The sequence below is a fragment of the Medicago truncatula genome, chromosome 2 (assembly GCF_003473485.1).
Source record: "Medicago truncatula cultivar Jemalong A17 chromosome 2, MtrunA17r5.0-ANR, whole genome shotgun sequence".
Lineage (NCBI taxonomy): Eukaryota > Viridiplantae > Streptophyta > Magnoliopsida > Fabales > Fabaceae > Medicago > Medicago truncatula.
Genome location: NC_053043.1, coordinates 23,686,315 through 23,711,520, shown reverse-complemented (window position 1 = coordinate 23,711,520; position 25,206 = coordinate 23,686,315). Strand labels below are relative to the sequence as shown.

Here is a 25,206-nt window from a genome sequence, read left to right as displayed (position 1 = left end):
TGGACTTAATCCACTCCAACTCAATTCTAAAATGTTTCTACACTCACAACGGTAAAATACTATTAACAATCACTTAACGGTAAAATACTAATTACTACTTTAGTAACTTAGTAAAATAATAGTTCTCACTAAACACTAAAAATAATTCTCACCAAAATTAATAATTTTACCCCCTTAACACGAAAACCCACGAAAATGCACCCAACCATGAATATTCATATAAGCACACGATTGAACACACAATAAAATAATTAAAAATAAATATAACGAAAATCGGCTGTTACAGAAGCGAACTCCAGAAGCGCGTTTTACAAAAGCTGTTTTGGTTCAGATTTTTAGCTAGTTATATTTATGTTAGCATAATCGAATTTCTGGATGAAGTGTGTCTTGAAAAGCGCATTTTACAAAAGCTTTTTTGGTTGATAACACGCGTTTGCAGAAAGTTGTTTTCAGAAGCGTGTTTACTGAAATTACAAAGAAGGTGTAGTGCCGTTTGTGTTCAATTCAGATTTCCAGCAAGGCGTGGGCTAAATCATCAGTCTTGCTGGGCTTCAATATGGTTTCCTATGTTTTCATATATTTTAAGCTATTTGTTAGTTTTACCCCCAATTTTACCTAGTTACTTTAGTATGAATAAATTGTAATTTTCATTGTATTTCAAACTCAAATTGGTGAATTTTCCCACTTTGAGTTTGAGGGAACTATTAGAATATAGTTAGTTAGAGTGTTTGAGAAGTTTGGTTAAGAGTTAGTTACACAGCTAAACTCTATATATAGGAACACTCATGTAACATTTCAATCATCTTTTATACAATTGTTTCTTAGTGATGACTCATAGAGAGCATTATGCATTCTATCTTTCCATTGTATGGGACCTTGATACTCGGCATCCTCTAATTCATAATAATATGGGGTGTGTGTGAGATGGGGATGATTCAATAGAGTCTACTATCTTTATCGAATTTCTTTAAATATGCACGTAAATGTGGGTTGAGAATAAAATAAAAAGTTTCAAATTATATATATATAAAAATTAATATATACAAAAAAAATATGAGCACATGAATGTTAATTTAATTGGTAAAGAGTTGAATCATAATTTGCAAGAACGTGAATTTATCTTCCTGAGCCAGTTTGATGATCTCTTTGATGGTTAATCTATAAAATCCATTTGAATTTTAAGTCTGACTTTGACGAGCATCCAGACCCAACTCACTTAAACTTTTTAAGTCTGACTCTAACGAGCATCTGGACCCAACTCACTTAAACTTTATGATGAATTTTTTATGTTTTAAGAATATGATCGATTTGGTTTTTAATGTAAGTAGTGGCCCTGGTTGCTTGGCTTTAATGTGGGAATGAATGACTAAGAACCACTGAAAATCAATTGAGAACAAAGTGAGTCTGTGTGGCTCATTCTCCCGTAGCAACAATGTTGCATACCATACCCTCTTCCTCCTACGTCCACTCAACAACTCTTCTTCCTCATTCTCTTTTATCTTCTTCTTCTCATCAGCCATGTTTACTTCTCCAACACCACAACTTTAACACTCAATATCTTCATTTAACCAACTTCAGCAGACATGCCAATTTGCCATTAAGACCCAAGGTTCATCATTGAATTTATGTAATTTAATTTAATTTTGATTTTTGTATACTGATGATGTTTTGTTTTTTTATTTTTTATTCTTTTTGTTAAGGCAACAAGAAAGGTGATAAATTGCTCCACAAGCGAGCCATTGAAGGTGATGATATCAGGTGCACCTGCATCTGGCAAGGGAACTCAATGTGAATTGATTGTTAATAAGGTTTGTTAATTAGTCCCACCCTATTTTTCACTTGAAATAGTCGGTACAATGAGCCGAGGTCTGCCCTCACTTATAAAATGAGTATTTAAAGACTCCGCGTTAATTCATTCATTGGAAACAAATGTTAAATTAAAGAAGATGTGTAGGAGTCAATGGGGGTGAGAAAACAGTTTTGTTGTACGTCGCGTAGTGTGGGAGAGAAAAGGCCTCTAGAATTCCTTATTTTGTGCTCTGGTTTAGTTTTTGCCCGATTGGCAGAGCTCAACCATTTCTTTGTGAATAACGCAAGTAATTCGCACGCTCTAATGTAAGCTCAGGGAGAACCACCAACCTCATTGAGGATTTGACGTATAACCTACCAATTATAGAATTTCGGACTAGAACCCAAGTCACAACTTGTGTAAGTGGAAGGTCTAAACATCTTTGGCAACCACAATTGGTTTTTGAATTACTGGTTCTAACTTCTAATACTGGGTTAGAAAATTTTGCATGATGGACCACAAGCCTCATTGCCTGCCAACACTATACTTCAAAGACTGGTAAGAAACAGATGCAAGGTGTTCGTTCTTCTAGTTTTGCCTGCAAACCTCACACGAGTTAGAGCATTGCACACATGCTTTCTAAGATTCTTGCTTTGTTAGTGTTTGCCTTTTGGTAGGAAGAACATCTCTACAAGCTCTTCATAGGATGTCTTTAACTCGTTATGGTACTTGCGTCTTCCAAACTTCAGACCAATTCCCTTCTTGTATGTGTTCAATATCAACCGTGGAACTGATACCAATATGGGAGGCTGTTTAGGCAGTAAGGTCGCCTTGTCTAGTAGCCTTCCATAGTCGCCTTGTCTAGTAGTCTTCCAAAAACAAGAGAGTACAGGCAATTGCCAAAACTTGGTTTTGATCTAAAATATCAGCTGTCAACTGCATGTTCCAACCTGTATCGGCTGTGTTGATTAAATCGGCTACCTTCCAGTGTATAGAATAAGCTGCGGCCATGAAGGTAGGGACTAATCTCTCCTCATTTTTCAATCAGCGCTCATTCCACAAACCTATGTGTTTCCATACCCAATTATCCATTAATATCATACATATACTCAAATTCTGACCTATAGAGTTCTTTCTTTTTAAGAAACGTGAGTTAGTTTTTGTTTATATTTCATTCGAGAAGGTGCATTGGTTTGTCATAAATTAGTTATTTCTCATTTTTAAATACCAAAAATATATTAACTATGTTTCTAATTATGCTCTTGTTTGTAATCAATTCAACCACCACCATATGGAATGTTTTATATTCTTCTAAAGATGAGTGAACTGTATAGTTTAAATATAAGTTGTTCATTAATTAGGACATTTTGAGTAACAAATGGTTATTTCTCGATAGAAATGAGTATGATCAGTGATTCTTTTAAGACCTGCACATCACCTTCAACGGAGAAAAATGTACGAGGCAGAAGGAGTGTTTATTTTGTTTCTGCTTTATTTTCTATATGTCTAGCTGTATACCCCCTTTGTGTCATTATTTTTCATTTAATCTAATGTGTACACAATAAGAAAATTATTAATATTACTGATTCACATCGTAAAATAACTATTTTTGGTTAGTGTTGTCGTTAAATAGAATAAAAGGATTATAACTTATAAATAATGTTTTATTTTCTCTTATATTAAAGTAACAAATAATTTCAGACAAATCAAAATATTAGTAGTGATAGATATTATGAGACGGCAGGACTATATCTTTTTTACTGTCATGTTATCTGTTAATGTTATTGATAAAAGTGCCATGATAGCTTGTAATGTGCATTCATAGAAATAAGGGCTGGAGCCCTGATCATATGAGTTGTGTCTGTTTCCACAGTATGGATTAGTGCACATATCAACTGGGGACTTGCTAAGAGCAGAAGTAGCAGCTGGGACAGAAATAGGAAACAAAGCAAAAGAGTTCATGAATGCTGGTCGCTTGGTTCCTGATGAAATTGTGACAGCTGTACTGTCAAGAATTGCACATTTTTATTTACAGTTATGTGCTTCATGCATTTTCATATGCTGAATAGCATGCCTCCGTTTTTTTTCTTTTTTTCCTTTTCCTTTGTAGATGGTGGCAGCACGATTGTCTTGCGAAGATGTTAAGCAAAAAGGGTGGCTTCTTGATGGTTACCCTCGTAGTTTCTCCCAAGCTGAGAGTCTAGAGAAAATGCAGATACGACCTGATGTGTATATCGTATTAGATGTATGTTAAATGTTTAGTAATTGCATACTATTGAAGTATCTTTTTTCGGATGTTGGTTTCCATTAATTCTTTGCAAACAGAACTAAGTAATTGAAACAAACTGTTTTTTCATTAAAGCGAGTAATTTCATCAATTATTGGCTTATTTCTTTTACTCAAAGTTTCAGTCTGTTCTTACAAATGTGATCTAATTAACTTAATTTAATGAGGTACTTATATTTTGTTTGTTACTGAATAGGCTAACAAGTTTGTAAAATTATTACAGTCTTAAAGAGACATCATAACTTATATACAACAAACTACTAAACTATTTATTATTGATAATGCACATAAAGACTTTTGCTGATATTGAGATATTGAAGTAACATATGTAATTTAAGTGCATTCCATTGAGTAATGTATGCGCTTTATAAGTGTCAATCAGAAACAAATAGTTTCATCTCCCTTGCCAAGTTACTAAAATTTTCTAATATTCAGGTTCATGATGAAATTCTGATCGAAAGATGCGTTGGTAGAAGGTTAGATCCAGTAACTGGCAAAATCTATCATGAGAAATTTTTTCCACCGGAGACAGAAGAAATAAAAGCAAGGCTAGTAACTCGTCCTGATGACACTGAAGAAAAAGTATGAGATACTATACTCCTAATTTTCTTTTCTTTTTTTGCTGTCTTCGTGGATATATCACTGGGCTGTATCATCTGAAAATGTGTCGGATATGTTTCATCATTGCAATAAGAAAAGGATAGTCTCAACAAGAAAAGATCTCTTAAATATTTGTTGTCATGAATAACTTTTTCAGTTTGTTGCATGGAAAATTAATTAGATTTCCTTCTCTAGTAATAGCATTAAGGGTCTAAAGTTATTGTAACTGGTGGATTATCACTGGTTTTAGAAAAGGAGGTTGGTTCTAAAGGAATGGTGCATGTAGTTTTAAATTACACTTTAAATGTCTTCACAAGCCCGCAATGTCATGACATGAACCTTTCTTTCTGTCTATATTTTGTGTCTCATTTGGGCATGTTTTGTGCTCCATTTCTACAATGCATAATCTGGAAGCATAAAGGTAGTCATTAAAATGAATCTGGTGTTGCTCTGAAGCGACTTATGTGTACTTATTTAATCATTTTCAGGTTATGTCACGCCTAAATATCTATAAGCAAAATGCAGAATCAGTATCTTCCTCTTACTCAAACATAACAAATAAGGTTACTGAAGATTATTCTCTTTTCTGTGTCATGTCAATAATGTCAACCAGTGGGACATTGCCACTATTAACTTATTTGGCATGTTTACAGATTGATGGAAGCCGTCCAAAAGAAGAAGTTTTCAAAGATATTGAATCTTTACTATCTCAATTGCAACAAGATAGTGTGAAAATAGTGAAATCTGGAGGTATGAATTTTCAAAAGCCTATTTTTCAATCTTCAGCCATGATATATTTGTAGGGAATTACAAATCTATATTATGAAGCGATATTGTTCATGAGCTTATTATGTAGAGCTGCTTTCCAGAGTTTAACAATTGACATGGTATTTTATAAACTAGTTTGATTAATATCTGTATGTAATTACATCTTTCTGCTATTCGGTTTTGTTATGATATGAGGGTACACATAACTTTTTGATTGAAACTCTACTTACATTAATTGGTCTTGATTGACATGGTGGGGATTGATATGCAATTATGAAATTAATAAATTTTTAAGATTATTTACTAACTGCTATTTATTCAGAAAAACCGATTCCTGGTATGAAAAAGGGGCAGGCATCTTTGATCCAGGTAGATGGTAGTACTTTGTAAAAGGCATTGATTTCTTTATTTTGATTATTTTTCATCCTTTATGTGCTAGAAAATCTTCCTTTGTATACCGCTTCTTATTTTGCTTTAGCTTGTTACAGGATAAATGGAGAGGAATACCTACTAGACTAAATAACATTCCCCATTCTCGAGAAATGAGGAAATATTTCTATGATGATGTGCTACTAGCTACACAGAGGGCCATCAATGATGGAAAAACTAGGTTAAAGGTATAATAATAACAATTCCAGAACTGTATGTAATTGTAGTCTGTACACGATTGCCGATTATTCCTGTTATTTGTGTGACTCTAGATTTGAACGAGACATTGGATCGTAACGTTCCTACCTATTAAGCACTGACATCAGACATGTTGACACGTCAACACTAGTATTAATCTGAGAAAATTAAATATTTGAAAATAACCACATTGTCGGTTCTGTGTTAGTGTCGGACACCGACAAGTTTCGATATGAAGTGTCGGTGCTACATATATTCCTACTCCTTCCGTAAGAGTATTCTACTTCTAAATGTAAAATGTAAAATGTAAAAATTAGTAAGAATCAACATTCATTTTGCTTACAGAACATTCTTTCTATGTTTTCGAGAGTAAAACTATACTCCCTCCGGTCTCAAATGTAAGCAATTTTTCACTTTTTATGTTCATTCAATATATGATGTATGTGGTCCATATTGTAGACCATGTACATCATTTATTGAATGAACCTAAAAAGTAAAAAGTTGCTTGCATTTGAGACCGGAGGGAGTAACTTATAACTGAGGTGAATGAAGTTTAGGATGGTCAGATGGACAAAATAGGTTTCACAGTTTCCTGGACTTGTCTTGTTTTTAACGCCCCCCGAGGCCTACACTGATGATATCTTCTTCTGTTTTCATTCCAAATCTAATAGGTTGACATCAACATTCCTGAACTGAATCCAGAAATGGTACGCACATTTTTTTTGTACCTTCGATTTTCTCTTAATGTCTTGATATAACCATATATTTTTGTATACAGGATGTTTATCGAATTGGTACACTGTTGGAACTTATTCGATCTCTTGCACTTTCATTTGCCGATGATGGAAAACGTGTAAAGGTGTCTTCCTTACTCCTTTTGTTCTAACATACAACACTTTCTCTGTGTAGAGATTAAATGGCACTACTTTATCTGTAAACGTTAGCATAGTTCTTTTTGTTTAAAATCAACTTTGTCGTGCAGGTTTGTGTACAGGGGTCAATGGGAGAAGGTGCTCTTGCTGGAATGCCATTACAGCTTGCTGGAAGTCGAAAGATTTTAGAATTCATGGATTGGGGTGATTATGGCGCAAAAGGAACCTTCATCAACATTGGTTCTATAGGTATATCAATGAGCAGAAACCTTTATGGTACTGCCATTGAAGCTTTTGATTTAATGTCGCTTATGTATTTCAACTGGTTGGAGTTGGACACATTTAGATTCTGGTTTTCTTGATTTTACCTTAATGTCGAACTTTTTATTTTATCCATCTATTTTCTTGGTCATCCACTTCAACATAGCAGCTTCAAGACAATTAACATTTTAGTTATATGGGTTGAAACAAGGAGAAAATCACCCTTAAGGCTCATTTTACATTTGCTATGTTAAATGCCTGTTCTATGCACATATTAAAAATAATTAATTGCTGCCCTTATATATATATATATCTGTGTGTGTGTGTGTCCTCCTATAAATAGAAAAAAAAAATGATGATTGCCCCCACTTATAAAACACATTGTCAGGTCATCTACTATCCAATGTGGGACTCTTAACATTTACTTCCTAACATCATATTGTGAATATCTATACGGGCTTCTGATTTTTTTGCCATACAGATATATTTTCCTTATGGTTTGTTTTGATATCGGCATAGAATTAACTTGTGAATTTCAATCTCAGGTGCAGCGGAGGTTGAAGAGCAAGATGACATATATTTCTTGGTGGCTCCTCAAAATGCTGTAGGGAATTGTATTATTGATGTAAGGAGATAGAGTGGAAGTTTAACACATTTTAGAAATATATCATCTTCTGAACCTTCTATTTGGCTTGATGGATTTTGATGTATTTTATCACAACTCTTCCAAGCTGCTATTGTTTTCTTCACATATCTTAATATTTTCTGAGGTTGGATATACAGGATTTAAAGGCAATGACCACTGCTGCCGAACACAGACCAGTTATCCTAATCAATGCTAAGCTTAAGGTTCATTTTCTAGTTTCCTATACTGTAGTTCATGTTTATTTCATGAAATAGTTATACGATTTACAAGTTTTTCAGATTTGTCATAACATAGATACATATCGATAATCCAAAACTGATGAACTCATAACTGAGCACTGAGCAGGCATCATGACATGCATAGTTGACCTAATTATATTGTAACATGGTAGTCATACAACCAGTTTATCGAATGTACACTGGCAGTTAGTTGTCACATATGCATAGAATATCTTTGTTTGCATGGTTTTCCGAGGGATATTAGAGCTTGTAACCCCTCTTTGAACAGTTCATTCACATTTATATTAGTCATTTTCCAAAGTAATATACAAAACTAATACATTTCTATGAATCCAGGATTTACCTGCTTCTAGTGGTATTATGCAAGTGAGTACTAAACCAGCAAGTTGAAGATAACAATTTATTCGAGAGAAAAATAAGGTTATAACTTTGTCTTCTTAATCACTAGACAATGGGACGAGACAAAAGACTCGAGTATTCAGCATCATTTGAAAGTTGCTACTTGTTTCGGCTTCTCTATTATGCAGGAACCCAGTATCCCATAATGGGAGCTCTCAGGTTAGATGGTAGCATATATTTCTGTCATTAAACTATGGTGATTCCTTTTCCCACCCTATGAGTTTCTCGCACGCCCTATTCGGATTCTAAAATCCAAAATACTTCATCGTGTTTTCAGAAGTTTTCTGGGCTTTTTATGCAGTTCGGATTCTAAAATCTGAATTGCATAAGGCGCGTGAGAACTCATAGGGTTGAAAAATTCATTATTCAAATGAAACAAATCCTATTGATCCAAGTTTATACATCATTGCTTTATGATGTAGGATGTCTTATCCATACCGTTACGAGCTGTACAAAAGAGTAGAAGAGTCGCCGGGAAAAGAGAAGTATGCACTTTTGTCCACCTTTCCTGAAAGACCTACTATAGATGAAATTAATGATTCATTTGAAGGAAAACCAAGGTAATAGATCTTCTTATCTTCCTTCAAAAAAAAAAAAAGATCTTCTTATCTTAAATTTTTTATTTAAAATATGAACTTAACAAAATAGTACACTCATTGAATTCTTTATCTGAAAATTTTGCAGAAATGGAACCAAGAAAGCCTCAGGGTTTTGGTTAGAAACATCTAGCCTAAAACTATTATAAGTTTTTTTTTCTTCCTTTAGTCTTAAATTTTCTGAAGCTATTTTCATTGGATTGATGTACCTATTTTCTTGTGCAGGGGCTCGTTGAGTGGCATGTTTTTTTGAGCATACTAGAAGTGTCAAAGTCTTTGCTTTTTTACAATATAATTGAAGAATTACGACAATTTGCCAAGTGATTATGGTAAAATCAGAGCTTGTAGTGCAACTTGGGGTGGAACATCTTGAAGATTCAAAGAATTTTCAAATCATAAATGATCTTGAGAATTTCAGAAGAGGGTGGAAGAAATTTGTTTATAAGCCACTGTATTAATTAATATTATGGGCCTCGCATGATAATAGCTATATTGAATTCTCTGTTACTTTTTGTGACGAAACCAGTTGATAATTTCTCCTTCTTACCTAACATATATACTAGTATACTACCTCCGTCTTTAAACATAGGATTATCAACGGGTTTTTTTTTCTTCCTTTTTTTTATAGGGTTCTTAAATATTTAAGTATGAAAGATGTTAGGGTCACACATTCTAACACACTATAATACAAATTAGTCACATCATCAAGTTTTATCGTTCCTTTACCTATTAACCGGTGGTACAGGTTGCTCAATTTTTTTTTTTTAATTTTTAATTTGTTGTTTTAGAATTTAATTGTAAATCAAAGTCTCAACAAACTCTATGGCTACAAGTTACTCCTTCTCATATGTACACTCCATAGCTCCCTTCTCCTACCAATCTGCACATCTCTCAAGTTTCACATCCGCCGACAACAAATCCAACGGCTTTAATTGTATGCTGGATGCACGGTTTTGCATCCCACTGCGATTTATCAAGATACAATTCGGAGAATTTAGCAGAAACATACCATTGTGAGTAAAATTCCCAACCAAAAACGCTCTAAGACTACTTTTAACGGCCCTTCTTGCGTGTGCAAGTGTCAAAATATCTACCCATCTCTGGTTTCTTTTGTTTTCTGTCTTAAGTCTAAACTACTAGCTTATATTATGCAAAACCGATGCATTGCAGTGAAACCTTATAATGATGAAACACTATATAAGGGAGATGCTTTAACTCTGGTAGGAATCTAACTTAACAAAACTTAACTTTCTAACTCTGGTAGCCATTAATCAAACTAGGAAGGCAAAGGCTAATAGGGATATTTAATAAACAATGAATCAATCGATGCAACCGAAATTGATACCGTATATTTTATCAATCATAGCCCAGAAAGGAATTACTTACTGCAAACAGATGGGATAAAATAGCTATTTCTTCGTATCTGTCTTTATTATCTTAGTTTTTTCATCATCTTCTTTCTCCTTCCACACTTCTTTGACATATTGAATTGCAGCTTTACAGCAACAGAAAAGATTAGCAGAGGGAAGGTAAAAAGAGAACTAACAACCTGCACCTTTTTTATCCTTCTGATTTTTGAAATTGGTTTTGAGGGTGCTTGCTTGCGTATACTTATGTTAACTTCAACTACCATTTCCAGCAAGGCACTGAGACACTTAAGCAACATTAATTCTAAAACTTAAACTGTCAAAACATTTGAAGCATCTAATTACCTTCAATTCCTTGCCTGTGATACTATTGAGATAAGATCACTTAAGAAACAAGTACAGAACATATAATAAGAAACAAAACTCTTCTTTGCTCGTTAGACCAGTAAACAGAGATTCGCATATCCATCCTTAGAAAGAGTTGACTCATTCATAAGCCAACCAAATGATGTTTCTTTCAAGTACTAATTACCTTCAATTCCTTGCCTGTGTTATTCCGTCTAATATTATTCCGGCATTGAAGTGTTGCACTCCTCACCCCGCATCACACCATTCTTATAACTTCCATCTTAAAAGCTATGAAGCACGGATAGGACATGACACAGATATTGGCATGTCGACACCGATAATAATTTGAAAAAATGACATAATTCAAAGTGTCGGTGTCGTGTTGGACACTCCTTCGATTAGAAGTATTGATACTTTAGAGCTTAAAAGCGATAGCGATATGACCTACTAAAACATAGAGCTCATAATTGATGTGTGTAAAAACCAGTTTCATCGACAGTGTAAATCTATTAAACTCACAATTAAAATGCATATATATATACCTCAATGGTTATCAATTCAAAACAAAAACAATAAAAGCAAATTATCCAGTATCACTACCAAAACCAGAAAGTTTATTGCATTGAATATCAGAAATACATCAGTATTATAAGTGATGATCAAAGCACAACACAATAAATTTACCCGTTTTATAATTATCTAAACAAACTAGAAGTGAAAATCTAAACATAACCCTCCTAAGCATTCTAATTCTAATTCTGATTTGAAAACCCTTGTATAAGAAACCTATCTCTCCAAACTAAACTAACCCAAAACCCCTTTCTCTATTTCAGAAACCGAAAGCTAATAAATCTTGAACAACTCAAAAGGCTTTGCTCTGTTCTTTTGCCTTCAACATTCTTTGTCTCCCTCACACTGAAATTGTCATTACCATCATCATTGAGATCATGTGAGAAAACAAAACCAAACCATCTTCGTGTGAATCACGCATTCCAAAACGCATCCCAAAACCAAAACAGAATGATTCACTAAGGTTTTTCCATCACAAGAAACTTGGGAACTGGTACAGAACTAGGCGGCGGAGACAAAACGGTGAGTCCAGCGTAGAGTCTTTCTTGAACCCTAACCTGATTCATCACCGTAACAGGATCAGGACCAAGCCGATTCGTTGATCCTAAAATCAAATCGTAACATTCTTCACTCTTCATCATCAAGTTATCGGGACTTAGCTTCTCACCTCTCTTGAGAATCTTCACCTGACCCATCACTAGATTCGATCCGGGGTGCTTCATAACCGTGCAGTTTCGATCTGGCGAAATAGGGTTCACGGTCGTAGGAATTCGCTTTTTCCGGGAAGTATGGTTAGGGTTAGGGTTTCGGGGTGGTCTGATGATGGAAGATGAATTGTCGGGTCGAAGAAGAAAGACTGTTCCCATTGAAACATATATGCAAGCTGCGACTAGAGTGAGTGAGAAATCACTAATAGTTCCGAATAACAAAATGAAATAGGTTTAAATATCAAAATAGTCCCTACCGATATTTGATATTTTGATTTTAATCTTGTAAAAATATTTTTTTGGTTTTAGTTTCAGCAAATATAAAAAAATTGGTTTTGGTCCTTGATATTTTGTTTTTGTCCTTATAAAATTGATTCATATTGAATTTGGTCCTTGTAATATGTAAAATATTTGATTTTAGTCCCTTAAAATGAGACCAATTTCAATATGAAATGATTTTACAAGGATTAAAACAAAATACCAAAGACCAAAATCAAATATTCTATATTTGTAGAGACTAAAATCAAAAAAATATTTTTAGAGGGACTAAAACCAAAACGCCAGATATTTGCAAGGACCATTTCCATATTTAAGCCAGAAAAATATTTATAAACTAGTCAATGCACATTTTTTTATTTTTTTATTTCGTTTTACTTTTATTTTCGCCAAATGGATCGTCGGGTTTTTAGGTTTAACATTTATATCGGATAAGTCTTTTTAGTTTTTAAGATTTAAATTGGTCATTTATATTAGTGAAATTGTGCATCTAATCCCTTAAGTCATAAAATATATGCACTATTATCTTATTTTCATCAAATTCAGTTAAACAATATTTATGTGGATGTTATTGCTAAGTTGACAACTCTAAATTCACCTATCTCAGAACTAGGGTTCATAAGTGTATTTTTCAGTCTTAGTTTGAAGAAAAAAAAATCATTCAATTACTTAATTTATAATGTTGTTGATGAAATATTTACCTCCAAAATTATGATTGAATTAGCAAAACAATATGAACAAAATGTATATAAGTAAATTTTGGTGTCATAAACACTTTTTGACCTTCCACCTCAATGTTAAATGGTCATATAATCATTTTTTAACAAAGTTGTATAAAAAAATAGGGTCAATTTGTTAAAATAAAATAAAATTAGAAGACTAACTTGTTCTTCTAATACCATATGGACCAATTTGAAAAAGAAAAAACAAAACCAAAAGGATTAATCTAGTATAAACGTTAAACTTAAAAGACTTATGATATATTTGACCTTTTATTTTACTCAATTGACGTGGCCACAAATCATTAAATTTATTTGTAAAATAATTATATACTAATTAAATTTTCGATTCAAAAATTAAAGAGTTCAAATTTGATACGCTATCAGTGTAAAAAAATTGAGAGTCAGCGCATTACAATTACTAAAGTAAGAGTCAAACACTTCTAACAATCAAACAATTATGATTAGTTGAACTAATATGGCAAGAGTGACAAAATATTATGGACTACTTATTTCCATTCACTTCGGAGATAAACTATGAGAATGTGCAAATTAAGGACGCAATTGATGGTTTATTCTTTATAATTTGCAATGGTCAGCAACAAACTCATAAGTTCATAACTATTCACCCAACTATTTAACACATTCAGATCAAAGTATCTTCGATGTGAAAATTGCTTCCTGTCCAAGGCACATCCTATGCTCTTGGTTAAACAAGGGGAAAGAAGAACGAGCTTCTCATTACTTTGAAAAATAAGAAATTGGGTACACAAAAATCTTCAACCATTAACTTTTCTAATATCAAGCTAATGAGGAATAGAATTGTTCCATAAGCTATCAAATTGGGTAAAACATATACAGAAGGCCTGAGTTCATGCAGAAGATACTATCATAAACACTGCCGCTATTAACATGAAATATCATATTTTGATAATGCACATTTACATAATATGCTGCCCAATGGCATACTTCATGCTTCAGTTTCCTCAATTATAACGTCAAAGTCAATTAGGAAAAATAAATCAAAGAAAAATAAATGATCTACAGAAGAGTTCCAGTGATCAGCAGCTCATGCAGCTTTCCCGGAACTTGAAACAACCTAAAGCATAATAGCAATTTATATGAGATGAAACATGCATTACACTAAGTGAAACAAGAAATTAGTTGAGAACACAATCGAGTAGGCGATTCATAAAACTGACAAGGTTCAGTGAAACGTTTTGTTTATCATGAAAGATCAGAAAACTGTGAAGTGTATCAAAAGCAAACATTTTTGGGCTCTGTTCCTTCATTATGTCAGATGCAATTTCAGAAGTATATTCCTCCCAGTCCAGTGGGGGAATTGTTTACTTGTCAGTGAAAAGATACCTACAAGTAACACATGAGCTGTCAGTAGTTTTCCTTAAAGCAAAGCATTGAGAAGAGATTAAGATCCGAGATTATGCATCCTATATTAAATTGGAAGCTTATGGTGCTTACTGTTGGACACGGCAAGTCTCAAATGACAATATGGCCCTCCTTAAATTTCGATTTGATTTCTCTGCTATGCGAGCAGCAAAACTGGAAGGAGGGTGCAGCCCTTCTTTCTTACCGATGGACTGTTAAACTTCAACAGTCTGCCGCATGGATGTGCTAGACAAGATGAGTATATAAAACAATTTCCGTTGACGAGGTATCCCTTGCTGGATCTGTTCTATATCATAATGTTCGGGATCCTTTGAGTTCCTTTGGCATGCCCTTTATAGTGAAGGGAAAAAAGAGAGCAGCATTTGAGTTAAACAACCTAACTGTAGCATATCTAACCTAACCTAACCTAAACTTTATTAGTTTTTGAGTTGATGCCTAACCTAAACACAAGGTTTATTAACAATTTTTTTCAATAATTAAGCATATATAATCCTTAACAGAGAACATTTGACCAAATCCCAGGAAGTAATATCTCTGTCCTTCAGTATATCTACAAAAGTATACTATAATTGAAAATCCAAACTTCCTTTCGAAGTTTCTTAATCAGCATTTCATAATATCTCCTGACAAAGAATAATGCTTAACATTGTCTTGGTGGATTCTCCAAGCATATGGGAATTGCTTCGGACATGAGGCTGAGTTGTGGGGGGATCTTGAAGGTCTATCCTAGGGAAAGAGAATATAAGGAGGTTGAGTTGTGGATGGATTCCTATGTCATCACCAATTTCGTATTCTTATAGTTTTCAGTTTTCATGTTTTGGGCTTAGGCTCTCCCTTGTTTAAAAAATATAAATAAAATTATGAAGCATTGGCTTAACATATTATCATCTTGCAATAGCAACAAGCCACCTGATTAAACATCGTCGATCTACTGAAAATGGCTAACAAGCAAAAATAATAGCATAGTAAACAATGAAACTACTTAGTACTTACTACTCATAACCCTAACAGAAAAAACAATTGCCTCAATGCTAAGAAACAAGGGGAAATAAATTCCAAAACATAGGAAACAGATTCCATTCTTTCCTTGGACACAGACTTAAAATCAATTTACCTGTTCTTCACCTGGTGCATTAATTTGCATATTAAGACAACGGGAGCGGATTGCTTCTATGACTCTCGAAGAGCTATTGCAACATAGAATTAATCTTCAATAAGCGCTGTATTTCTCCATCGTTTTGGGGAGAGAATTTTGGGCTTCCCTAGAGAGTTTGTCAACATCATTAGGAACCAGCACTGACAGAATAAAATATAAAATTAGCTTGCAAAACTGAAGCAAACTAAAAAATAAAAACAAAATCAAACAGTATTGTTAAATAGCAGCTATAGCGGTGCTATACGGCTATTGTGCCAAGATAAATATTTAGTACAAAATGCTGTTAAATAGCGGTTAAATTGGCACTAAAGTACTACTGTGTAGCAGAATTTTAACAATCCGCGATTGACAACATCGGAATCAAATGAACGCTTGTAAATCTTGCATTTATTATACAGGCCAAGGTGAAGAGGTTTCTTATTTGACATAGCCATAAAGAAATAGAGTCCAACAACATTACAAGTAAATCAGACGCAACCAGACCAATTAATAATCTACTAAGTCGAAGAGCCAAAGTTTCACAACAGATAATAATTGAAAGATAGCACTCAAATGTGCAAAATGCACCACAAAAACAGCCGGTTACCTTTAAATCCAGTCTTCCCTTTATTATCAATGGGTCTACTCTTAGCCATTTCTTTAATTTTGCAAGCATGTTCAATCTAAAATCAAAGTCGCATGCATACACATATAGCATATATATGATTGAAACATAAACAAATATTTAATTGGACAAAACTTAGATCTCGTACCATCTGTACGGTTCATGCACGTCAAGAATCTGAATTTCACTTCTTTGGTTGACGCTCCTTCTCCAAGTAAAGCAATGTACTTCCAAAGACAATATAGGCAAGATGTGAACAGATAACCTAACAAGTATATGAATGAAAAGTGAGTAATCATAGGACCAAATACTTCCTCCTTCCTATAATGAGGGACTTAATTGGACTACTGTTTTCATACTATATTTTGATCATAGTTTTTTACTTAGCAAATGATAATACGATGTTCGACTTGTTTTGATAAATATTTTTAAAATATCAATTTTTAAAATTTTTGTTAATATATAATTCAAGATGTTAAAGATCAAAATTGTACATTGACATATTTAAAATAATCTGTTGGTTACTCGCTGTGGGACGGAGGGAGTACTAGTAAATCACTAAGACCATCCATAATGATGGATGTTTAACCTATTTAACACCACATTAAATAGGCACCCTCATTGTAGAGTATAATACATCGATGGCTATGGAGAAGGGTTGGCTAGAAGCACCTTCTCTCTCTTCATTTTTCATGGGTCCCATTTAATAAATCTTAATAAAATAAATAAATTTTGTTGAAATGTAATGATATAAAATTATTTGTGGGACATATTTAATAATTTCTTTTAAGGTGTTGAGTTGAAGAAAACTAATGCTTATTAAAATGAGTGACGTGGACATATCAATTTAATTTAAGCACCCAATTTATGGTGCTCTATTGTGGATGGTCTATGACAATAAATATATTTGGAAGTTTGACCACTAAAGCATAGTGATAAATATCTTACTCATATAAAGGATATCTTAGTCATATAAGAGGATAACAATGAGATTTCAATTTTAGTCTCATGCTAACTTGTGCTCTTAGAACACATAAAATTCTATAAATAGTAAATATTTATTAAAAAAAACAAATTCTAAACTTTTAAGAAATAAATTGACATTTTGTTCTCTTAATAAAAAAAAGAAATAAATTGACACAATTTCAAATACATAATTGAGATTTAATCCAAAATCATTAACTCATTCTAATACATAGAGGGTACATTTTAGCATGTCACTTAAACATTTAATCCAAAATAATTGTGATTTATTTTTTGTTATTTTGATGAAGTCTAATTAGTATTCCTTACTAAATCTTTTGCTTACTTGATAAATGAATTTAAGCTTTGCAGGATTAAACGAAAAACAGTCAATATAGTGACGGTTCTACTTTCTAACTATTGGCTAATTCAATACACTTGTCGAAAGGAGTACTTATACACATGCCACTCTAGGTGGCATACCACTCCCATACCACCCTTGTGTGGCATTTTTTATAATAAATTTTTTTGACTTTGCCAAGTCATACCAAAAAGAAAAGAAAAATTAAGCTTTTCCCGTTTCTCTCTCTTATCCATTCTCATCTCCATCTCTCTTTCTCCCACCCCTTTACCATTTTCTTCTCAATCCTTGCCTGCCATACGATTTCCTCCGCCATTTTCGCCGTTGCCGTTTGTTGATCTCCTCCCCCTTTGCTTCTGTCATCGTTGTGTACTTACCTCAATGCGTCCATTTTTATCTCAATTGGTGTTGCTTCAACATTGAAGGTGAGTTTTTTTCTTGCTTCTTCAATGAGTGAGAATAGATTGTAAAAGAGATTGGGTTTTATTTACATGGTTGTTGTAAAAGAGAAGAAGAGAAAAAGAGAGATAGATCAGCCTAAGGAGAGAGAAGGAGCATAGAGAAAAGAAAAAATGCAGATTGGATTTGAGAGGAAGGAGAGAGTTCAGAGAGGGTGTGGAAAAAGGAACATGAAATATCATTTTTGCCCCTTGCTTTTTAATAAAATTACAGAATTGCCATCCACATCAGCAAGTGGTATGAGGTGTGTACAAAAGAGAGTGGTCTATCTATCATTTTCCTTTCTCTATAAACATTGATAAATAATCGTTAATTATAAATTTTTTGGGTAGGAGTACCGGTACACTTCAATTTATGAGGTATACCATATAAGAGAAAACTTAGGTACAATTCCTTAGGTGCTTTTTGTATGGTTCTTAACTAAATTCAATTTCCTCAAATCCATAATTTTCTCAAAGTTTGTTATATTCAAAAAATATGTATTTTTAGTTAAGAACCATACGAAAAGCACCTAAAGAATTGTACCTAAGTTTTCTCCTACCATATAAGTCCCCAAAATATATAGATGGTCACTATTTATTTTATTTTTTTCGGAAATATAGATGGTGATTGGTGACTATTGTGTAAATGAAAATGTACATGGTCTATGTATTTTAACTCAATGTCATTTTTCATAAACCTTATGGCTTGTATTCTGGTGTATCCGTTGGTTCACTTATAAGTATGTGGAGGTGTCAAATGGGCTGGTCCGGCCCGGCTCAGGTCTGAGAGACTCGACTATAGAAATGGATCAGCCTGGCTCGGCCTGTTTATGATTGGGTCGTGAATTCTAGAGTCCAGCCTAGCCCAGGTGGACCATGGGCCAGCCTGGCCTGGCCCGTTTATGTTTTATTTTTAAAATTTATTCACTTTTTTTTATGTATTAGTTACTCACCATTATTTTTTTGCTAAAATATGATTGGATGGACATAAAAATATAAATAATTTTTACATTAACATTGAATAATAATTAAACTCTAGATTATTCTTTCAATTAAATCAAATTAATAATTTATAAACTTTAAAATTTTAAAATTGTAAGCTAAATTCATCCATATTTATTAAGTTTATTTATTTAAATATTTTTTTGTTAATAAATTTTAAATTAGTTGATAATTTTTTAAAAAAATATGTTGTTTTTAACAAAAATAAAATGAAATATGGGCTAATGGGCCAGCCCGGCCCGCCCCAACTTTTGTATGGCCCAAATGGGCTTGGGTCAAAAAAGCCCGAGTGCATTTTTGTTAGTTTTTTAGGCCCGGTCCGGCCTAAAAATATGGGCCCATGAGCCCGGCCCATTTTTGACAGCTTTAAAGTATGTTGTGAATTGTGATGTCATATAAAAAAACCATTATAACAAAGTCACTTTTGTAAAGAAACGAATCTACTTGAGCATAGTTTGCTACTTCTCAATGTATGTTGAGTTTAAGTTTCACTTTTGTCTTGTAATTTCTTTTTGGACTGGTATATTTCATTTGATGCTTATAATGTATATTTGAGGGTTAGAAAATTAATTTAAAATACACTAGAGAACTGCAGCAGGCAGAAAAATAAGCAATGATATAAGACATTGAATTTTATGCAGAAGCAATATTTATCCTCTCAGTCTCATTAATTTATTTTCTCAGAAGCAATTGATCTTTACCAACCACAAGCAGCACAATCCTTGTGCAACTCATCCAACCAATCAACATTCATTATTTACAAGTGCCTATATATGGAATAAATTACTTGGTTTTATTTTTCAATCATTTTTCTTTCTCTCACACAGAGCACAATATCACAAACCAATCACTCATTTTTTCTGTCACTTACATGAAATAATTCAACATCAAAAGTTGTTTAATACGTTCAGAATTAATGAAATTGAAAAGGATTGAAAACAACCCATAAGTCTATGACATATGAGATTCCCATAATAATGAAGGGTCAATCAAATATATTGTTCAACAATAAAAACAAGTGGTACTATTATACTGAAAGCTACCATATATGCCTATATATTTGCATCCCAACAGAAAGCAAATGAATTGAACAACAAAGATGTTATCATCATCAACCATGGAGAAATTCCCCTCATGCATATTCCTTCTCCTCCTAACCCTAACCACACATAACTTGATAATTCCTTCACTCTCACTGAAATGCAACCCAGCTGAAAAAGAAGCCCTACTGAAAATTAAAAAAGAACTAGGCAGCCCAACCAAACTTTCTTCATGGAACCCAACAACTGACTGCTGCAGCCACAAATGGGAAGGTGTCCTATGCGACTCACAAACCTACCGTGTCAACAAGCTTGATCTCTTCGACCTCAACCTCCCCAAACACGTTCAAATTCCACCCTCCATATTCACTAACCTCCCTTTCATAAACTTTCTCTCTATCGACAACATCCCCAACCTCGTTGGCACTATCCCGCCTTCCATCTCCAAACTCACCAAACTTGAGGTCCTCATCATCAGCGGCACAAGCATCTCCGGCGAGATACCAAACTCACTCTCACAGATTAAAACCCTAACATCCATCCTACTCACAGATAACAAACTCACTGGTACCATCCCCGCCACACTCTCCTCTCTCCCTGATGTCTTTTCCATCTACTTCAATGGAAACCAACTCACTGGTACAATACCAGAATCCTACGGCTCGTTGCCAAAATCCTTTATGTGCTTTGGTCTCGCGGAAAACCGCTTAACCGGGAAGATTCCGGCGTCTCTAGCAAATTTGAACTTGGTGTTGGTGAACTTGTCAGGGAACGCGTTGGAAGGTGATGCTTCTGTATTGTTTGGGTCCAAGAAACGGACTGTGGAGCTATCGTTAGATAAGAACATGCTGTCTTTTGATATTGGGAAAGTTGGGCTGCCAAAGAATTTGACGTTGCTGAATCTAAGCAAAAATAAAATCTACGGTGCGCTACCTAAGGGACTGACAAAGCTCAAGGTTTTGAGTGACTTTAACGTGAGCTACAATAATTTGTGTGGTGAGATTCCAATAGGAGGAAAATTGCAAAACTTTAATGAGTCTTCTTATGCTCATAATAAGTGCTTGTGTGGCTCTCCTCTTCGACATTGTAAGACTTGAATTAAATCTATAATAACAGAAGTGTATTGAAATAAATAAGAGAATTGATTCGTCAAAATGGTAGGAATGAGTACCAAAGTGTGATGTTAGATCCTATGTCAACTTGATTGGTTATTTGTAAATGATGTAGTGGAGTTTGGAAAAACTTTGATGTTAAATCCTATGTTAACTCTTTATGAAATCCTAGTTTATTTGATATAGTGGACTCGCACAAACCGTGAAGTTTTATGTTATTATTAATTTATTTGTAAATTGTGCATTTTGTAGGAGTAAAATCCTCATATCAGCTTCTCCTTGTTTGCTATTTTCCTCATGCAGAGTGAACTAATAATAAATAAAAACAGTTACGTTTGAAAAATGATCCTTGAGCAACAGGTTTTTGTAGAAGACTTGCCAAGGGTCAACTACATGTGATTTATGTTAAATTTTAATTAAGAAACACTACCTAGCTATGATAGTTTAGTCATTTAAGAATACTATGTTAGCATCTTCCTTTATGTTAAATTAATGTGATTTTGACCAACCGGTGCAATTATGTTGCCATGCAATGCAAACCCTTTTTGTATGGACATGCTATAGGTGCAGTACTGGTAAATAATATCCAAAGGTGGCTGAAACAATTAGATTGATAGTTATTATGACATTACTCGTTCTAATTAATGGATACTCATACATATTATTCCTTTAAGCTCTTGTTGGGGACATTGTTCAAGGATGGTGACATTTATCCATGTGGTCAAAATGTTACTTGTTTAGTTGGGAGCTATCCTACAATTAAGCATGTTGGTCTTGATAATCAAGGTTAGTTTGTTGCCGCCTTGGTGGTAAAACTTATTCCCTATTTTGGCCTTATAGTTTACTAAGAATCTAATGCAATCCAATATATGTTGTGGTCCATAAACCTCCTTCATTAAAATGCTAGTACTAAAGAGAAATAGTAAAGTAAATTTGTGACTTTCAATCCCTGTCATTCAACTACAATCATCTATTAATGCCATCCTATAAAAGAAGAAAAAACATAGGAATACATTTTCTTTCCATCATGTGCAAATAAAGAAATGTGGAAAACATGTGATAGCTAGGCATCATGAATTCATGCATGAGTCACTCACTCATTACAAGAATCATATTGGCATTAACCCACTGAGCTAACTGGTTTTACTACAACTGCTCTTTGTGTACGTATATGATATGGGAATTGATTCCCATTTCCTTGTTCATGTAGTTTTTCTTTTCTGATTTTCACAATTGGTTGTTCAAAAATGACAAATTTTAATATGGACCACTTGCATCAAATGGTCTATGGTGGACATCGAATATTTACCTTTTTGATTGATATTTAACCACAACAATGCTATGCATTCTCCACACATAATTTCTCCTCTAACTATCATACTCTCTACTCTCCATCATACAAACCTAAAAATATTTAAAAATTAAAATAATTGTATTTTGCCCAAATTCCATATATATTTTGCACTCAACATTAATTTTTTTGTTCATCTAATAACATAATATGATGATTCTTTATACAACTTTAGCTAAACAAAAAGTTGTATTTACTTGTCCTTCATTGTTTGTTGTAAGCAAAAGTTGAAGAATACAAACATTGTTTAATCATCATAATAGTGTCATTATTATTATAGAACTAAAATAACAACATTCTTTCAAATTGATATTACATCATTGATTCCAACTAATTTTTATGAAAATCATAGAGTACATTTGTAGATATTCTTTAACAAGCATGTAAAACAGTATGATCATAAGATATAAATCTCTCCAAACTCGTTGCAACAACACATACCCTTGCCTGGTGCACAATACCCACCATTAGGTTTTCCCAATGTTATAATGCAATATTCATTACAAAATATTGATGAACCGCAGCAACATCTTTCATAGCGAAAGCAATGTGAGGACTTTGAAAGTTCGACTAATCCTGATACAGTAAATGATAACCCATTTATAAAAAAAAAAATATTCTTAAAAAAAAAAGTATAAAAAAAATATCTTGTTAATATTGTATAAAAAAAAAATGTATTCTCAGCCGTTTATTTAATTTTTCAAACATGGACGATAAGCAGATAGACAAAAATAAATAGATAACATAATTTTTTATTATTTTTTTAAACAACACATTTATTAATTGAACCATCCATACAAGAAGTATAGAATGATTGAAAAAAGTTGAAAAAAAATCCCAAAATACAATTATCAGTCCCCATACAACCAAAAGAGGATAACCAGGAACACAAAAAACAACAAATGCAAAAAATCCAAATACATAACCAAAAAACTAGAACAGTTTGTGCAGGGAATTTTTTCTTCTTCCTGTATTCTCGCCTCTGTTGGGAAATAGATACATAATTAAGAAGCATATTAAATGAGTTTAGGAAAATATCTCAAAGTTTAAGATTTATATGCGCTAACTAAACGAGTTTCAGAAATTAACATATCTGTATGTAATAAAATAGAAAATAATTAGCAAAAAATTAAAGAAATGGGAAAAAAAACCACTACCTTGATCAGTTGTTTTAACTACTGAGTCTGGTATGTCGCGGCTGAACAAGTTTTGATAAAGAAAAATGCATGATATTAAAATCAAAGTGTAGGTGACAATCTCACGAACAGAAACAACCATTTTTGAGTTGGAGAAGAGGCTTTGTTGTTTAAGGTGGCAATGAAGGAGGTTTGGAGAAGAGACTAGTGAGTGAATGAATGATGCTAAGGTAATTGAGTTTATTTATATATGTGTAAATTAAAGTTACATGTGTCGTCTAAAGGAATTTCTATAATGATTTCTTTTGGATATATATTGTTTACACTGTCAGCACAATCTTAATAATTCGATAAAGATTGCACATTCTTGATTTTAATCAAATTTTGATTTTTTTGAATTTAACATAATGGATTTTAAATCTAAATTGTATACATTAGCAAAACATTCACTTTCACTGACCATATCAAAAAAAAAATATATATAATTCACTTTCACTCACGAAATATTACTGTCTCAAGTAGAGTAATTCTTCACTACCATGATTAATCACATATTTCTTTTTTTTTTTAAAATGGAATAACAGGTCAAGCAAAATTAAAAAGATAATGGCCACGTCATGGAAATTTGCTTTAAAACTAGATCATTGCACTAGTTTCCTTTTATGGCTGGTAGTAACTTTCTTTTTTTTGATAAAGGTAAATGAAATAAAAAGAACCAGGAGAGGCCTGAACCTTATACAAAGTCAATCCATAATAATGCGAGTAAAAGGTAAACCTAAACTATCTCTCAAAAGAAAAGCAGAGAGAAAAGAGGGAGGGGATAACCCCAGTGAGATGAGAACATAGCTAATCCCTAACCATTCTTAGCAAGAGCATAGCCATATTGTCTTCCCTAAGAATGTGTATAAATGTTAGTTAGAGATATTTTTTGTAATTTTGATAAATTTAGTGATCAGGTTTCACATATTTTGAGATGGGTTAAATAAGTAAATAGTCCCCCTAAATACATCAACATTTGATTTTAGTCCCTCTAAAATTTTCTTTAGATTTTTTGTCTTTATAAAAAACTTCATTTATGAAATTAGTCACAGTGTAATATTCAATGTAGAGCAGGGACTAATTTCATAAATGAAAATTTTTAGAAGGACCAAAAACCTAAAAAATATTTTAAAGGGACTAAAATTATTTAGAGGAATCATTTACTTATTTAACCCTTTTGAGATTAAAATGACTCTTTTGTTACATACATATATATATATATATATATATATATATATATATATATATATATATATATAACTTTAATTTTAATCAAGTATATTATGATGCAACTCATGTACCCACGAAATACAGGACCATGTTACAGTTATATTCATGAATCATAAATAGTTGTATTTAATTGTAGTTATTTCTGGCTTATGTTAGGTCCCTCCTGCAATAAGAAAGGTCTTTGAACAGGAAAATGATAGATGGACCACTCTCTTTTGTACACACCTCATACCACTTGCTGATGTGGATGGCAATTCTGTAATTTTATTAAAAAGCAAGGGGCAAAAATGATATT

At 33.1% G+C, this 25,206-nt stretch overlaps 3 protein-coding genes, 1 long non-coding RNA gene and 1 pseudogene across 4 annotated transcripts; 2 read left to right on the top strand and 3 right to left on the bottom strand.

Annotated features, from left to right (window-relative positions):
• The first annotated feature begins 1,345 nt into the window (after window positions 1–1,345).
• LOC25488395 (adenylate kinase 5, chloroplastic) lies at window positions 1,346–9,791 on the top strand. Its single transcript, XM_013608612.3, has 19 exons — window positions 1,346–1,609; window positions 1,701–1,808; window positions 3,663–3,791; window positions 3,900–4,034; window positions 4,511–4,657; window positions 5,164–5,238; window positions 5,329–5,425; window positions 5,766–5,812; window positions 5,932–6,060; window positions 6,742–6,777; window positions 6,849–6,929; window positions 7,053–7,191; window positions 7,749–7,828; window positions 7,987–8,052; window positions 8,425–8,454; window positions 8,537–8,646; window positions 8,910–9,047; window positions 9,172–9,201; window positions 9,309–9,791. The coding sequence occupies exons 1-19, from the start codon at window positions 1,433–1,435 to the stop codon at window positions 9,334–9,336; spliced, it is 1,782 nt and encodes a 593-aa protein (XP_013464066.1). The 5' UTR covers window positions 1,346–1,432; the 3' UTR covers window positions 9,337–9,791.
• A 1,590-nt stretch (window positions 9,792–11,381) lies between these two features.
• Window positions 11,382–12,289, bottom strand: LOC25488396 (uncharacterized). Its single transcript, XM_013608613.3, has one exon. The coding sequence runs from the start codon at window positions 12,232–12,234 to the stop codon at window positions 11,827–11,829; it is 408 nt and encodes a 135-aa protein (XP_013464067.1). The 5' UTR covers window positions 12,235–12,289; the 3' UTR covers window positions 11,382–11,826.
• Window positions 12,290–13,721: 1,432 nt separating this feature from the next.
• Window positions 13,722–16,271, bottom strand: LOC112419402 (replication factor C subunit 3-like; annotated as a pseudogene).
• Window positions 16,272–20,037: 3,766 nt separating this feature from the next.
• Window positions 20,038–21,384, top strand: LOC25488397 (polygalacturonase inhibitor 2). The gene has a single exon (XM_013608614.3). The coding sequence runs from the start codon at window positions 20,103–20,105 to the stop codon at window positions 21,138–21,140; it is 1,038 nt and encodes a 345-aa protein (XP_013464068.2). The 5' UTR covers window positions 20,038–20,102; the 3' UTR covers window positions 21,141–21,384.
• A 1,368-nt stretch (window positions 21,385–22,752) lies between these two features.
• On the bottom strand, window positions 22,753–23,878 carry LOC120578056 (uncharacterized). Its single transcript, XR_005644002.1, has 2 exons — window positions 23,664–23,878; window positions 22,753–23,082 (listed from the first exon to the last, which is right to left on the bottom strand). It is a non-coding gene; the product is annotated as an uncharacterized lncRNA (long non-coding RNA).
• Between the last annotated feature and the right edge of the window lie 1,328 nt (window positions 23,879–25,206).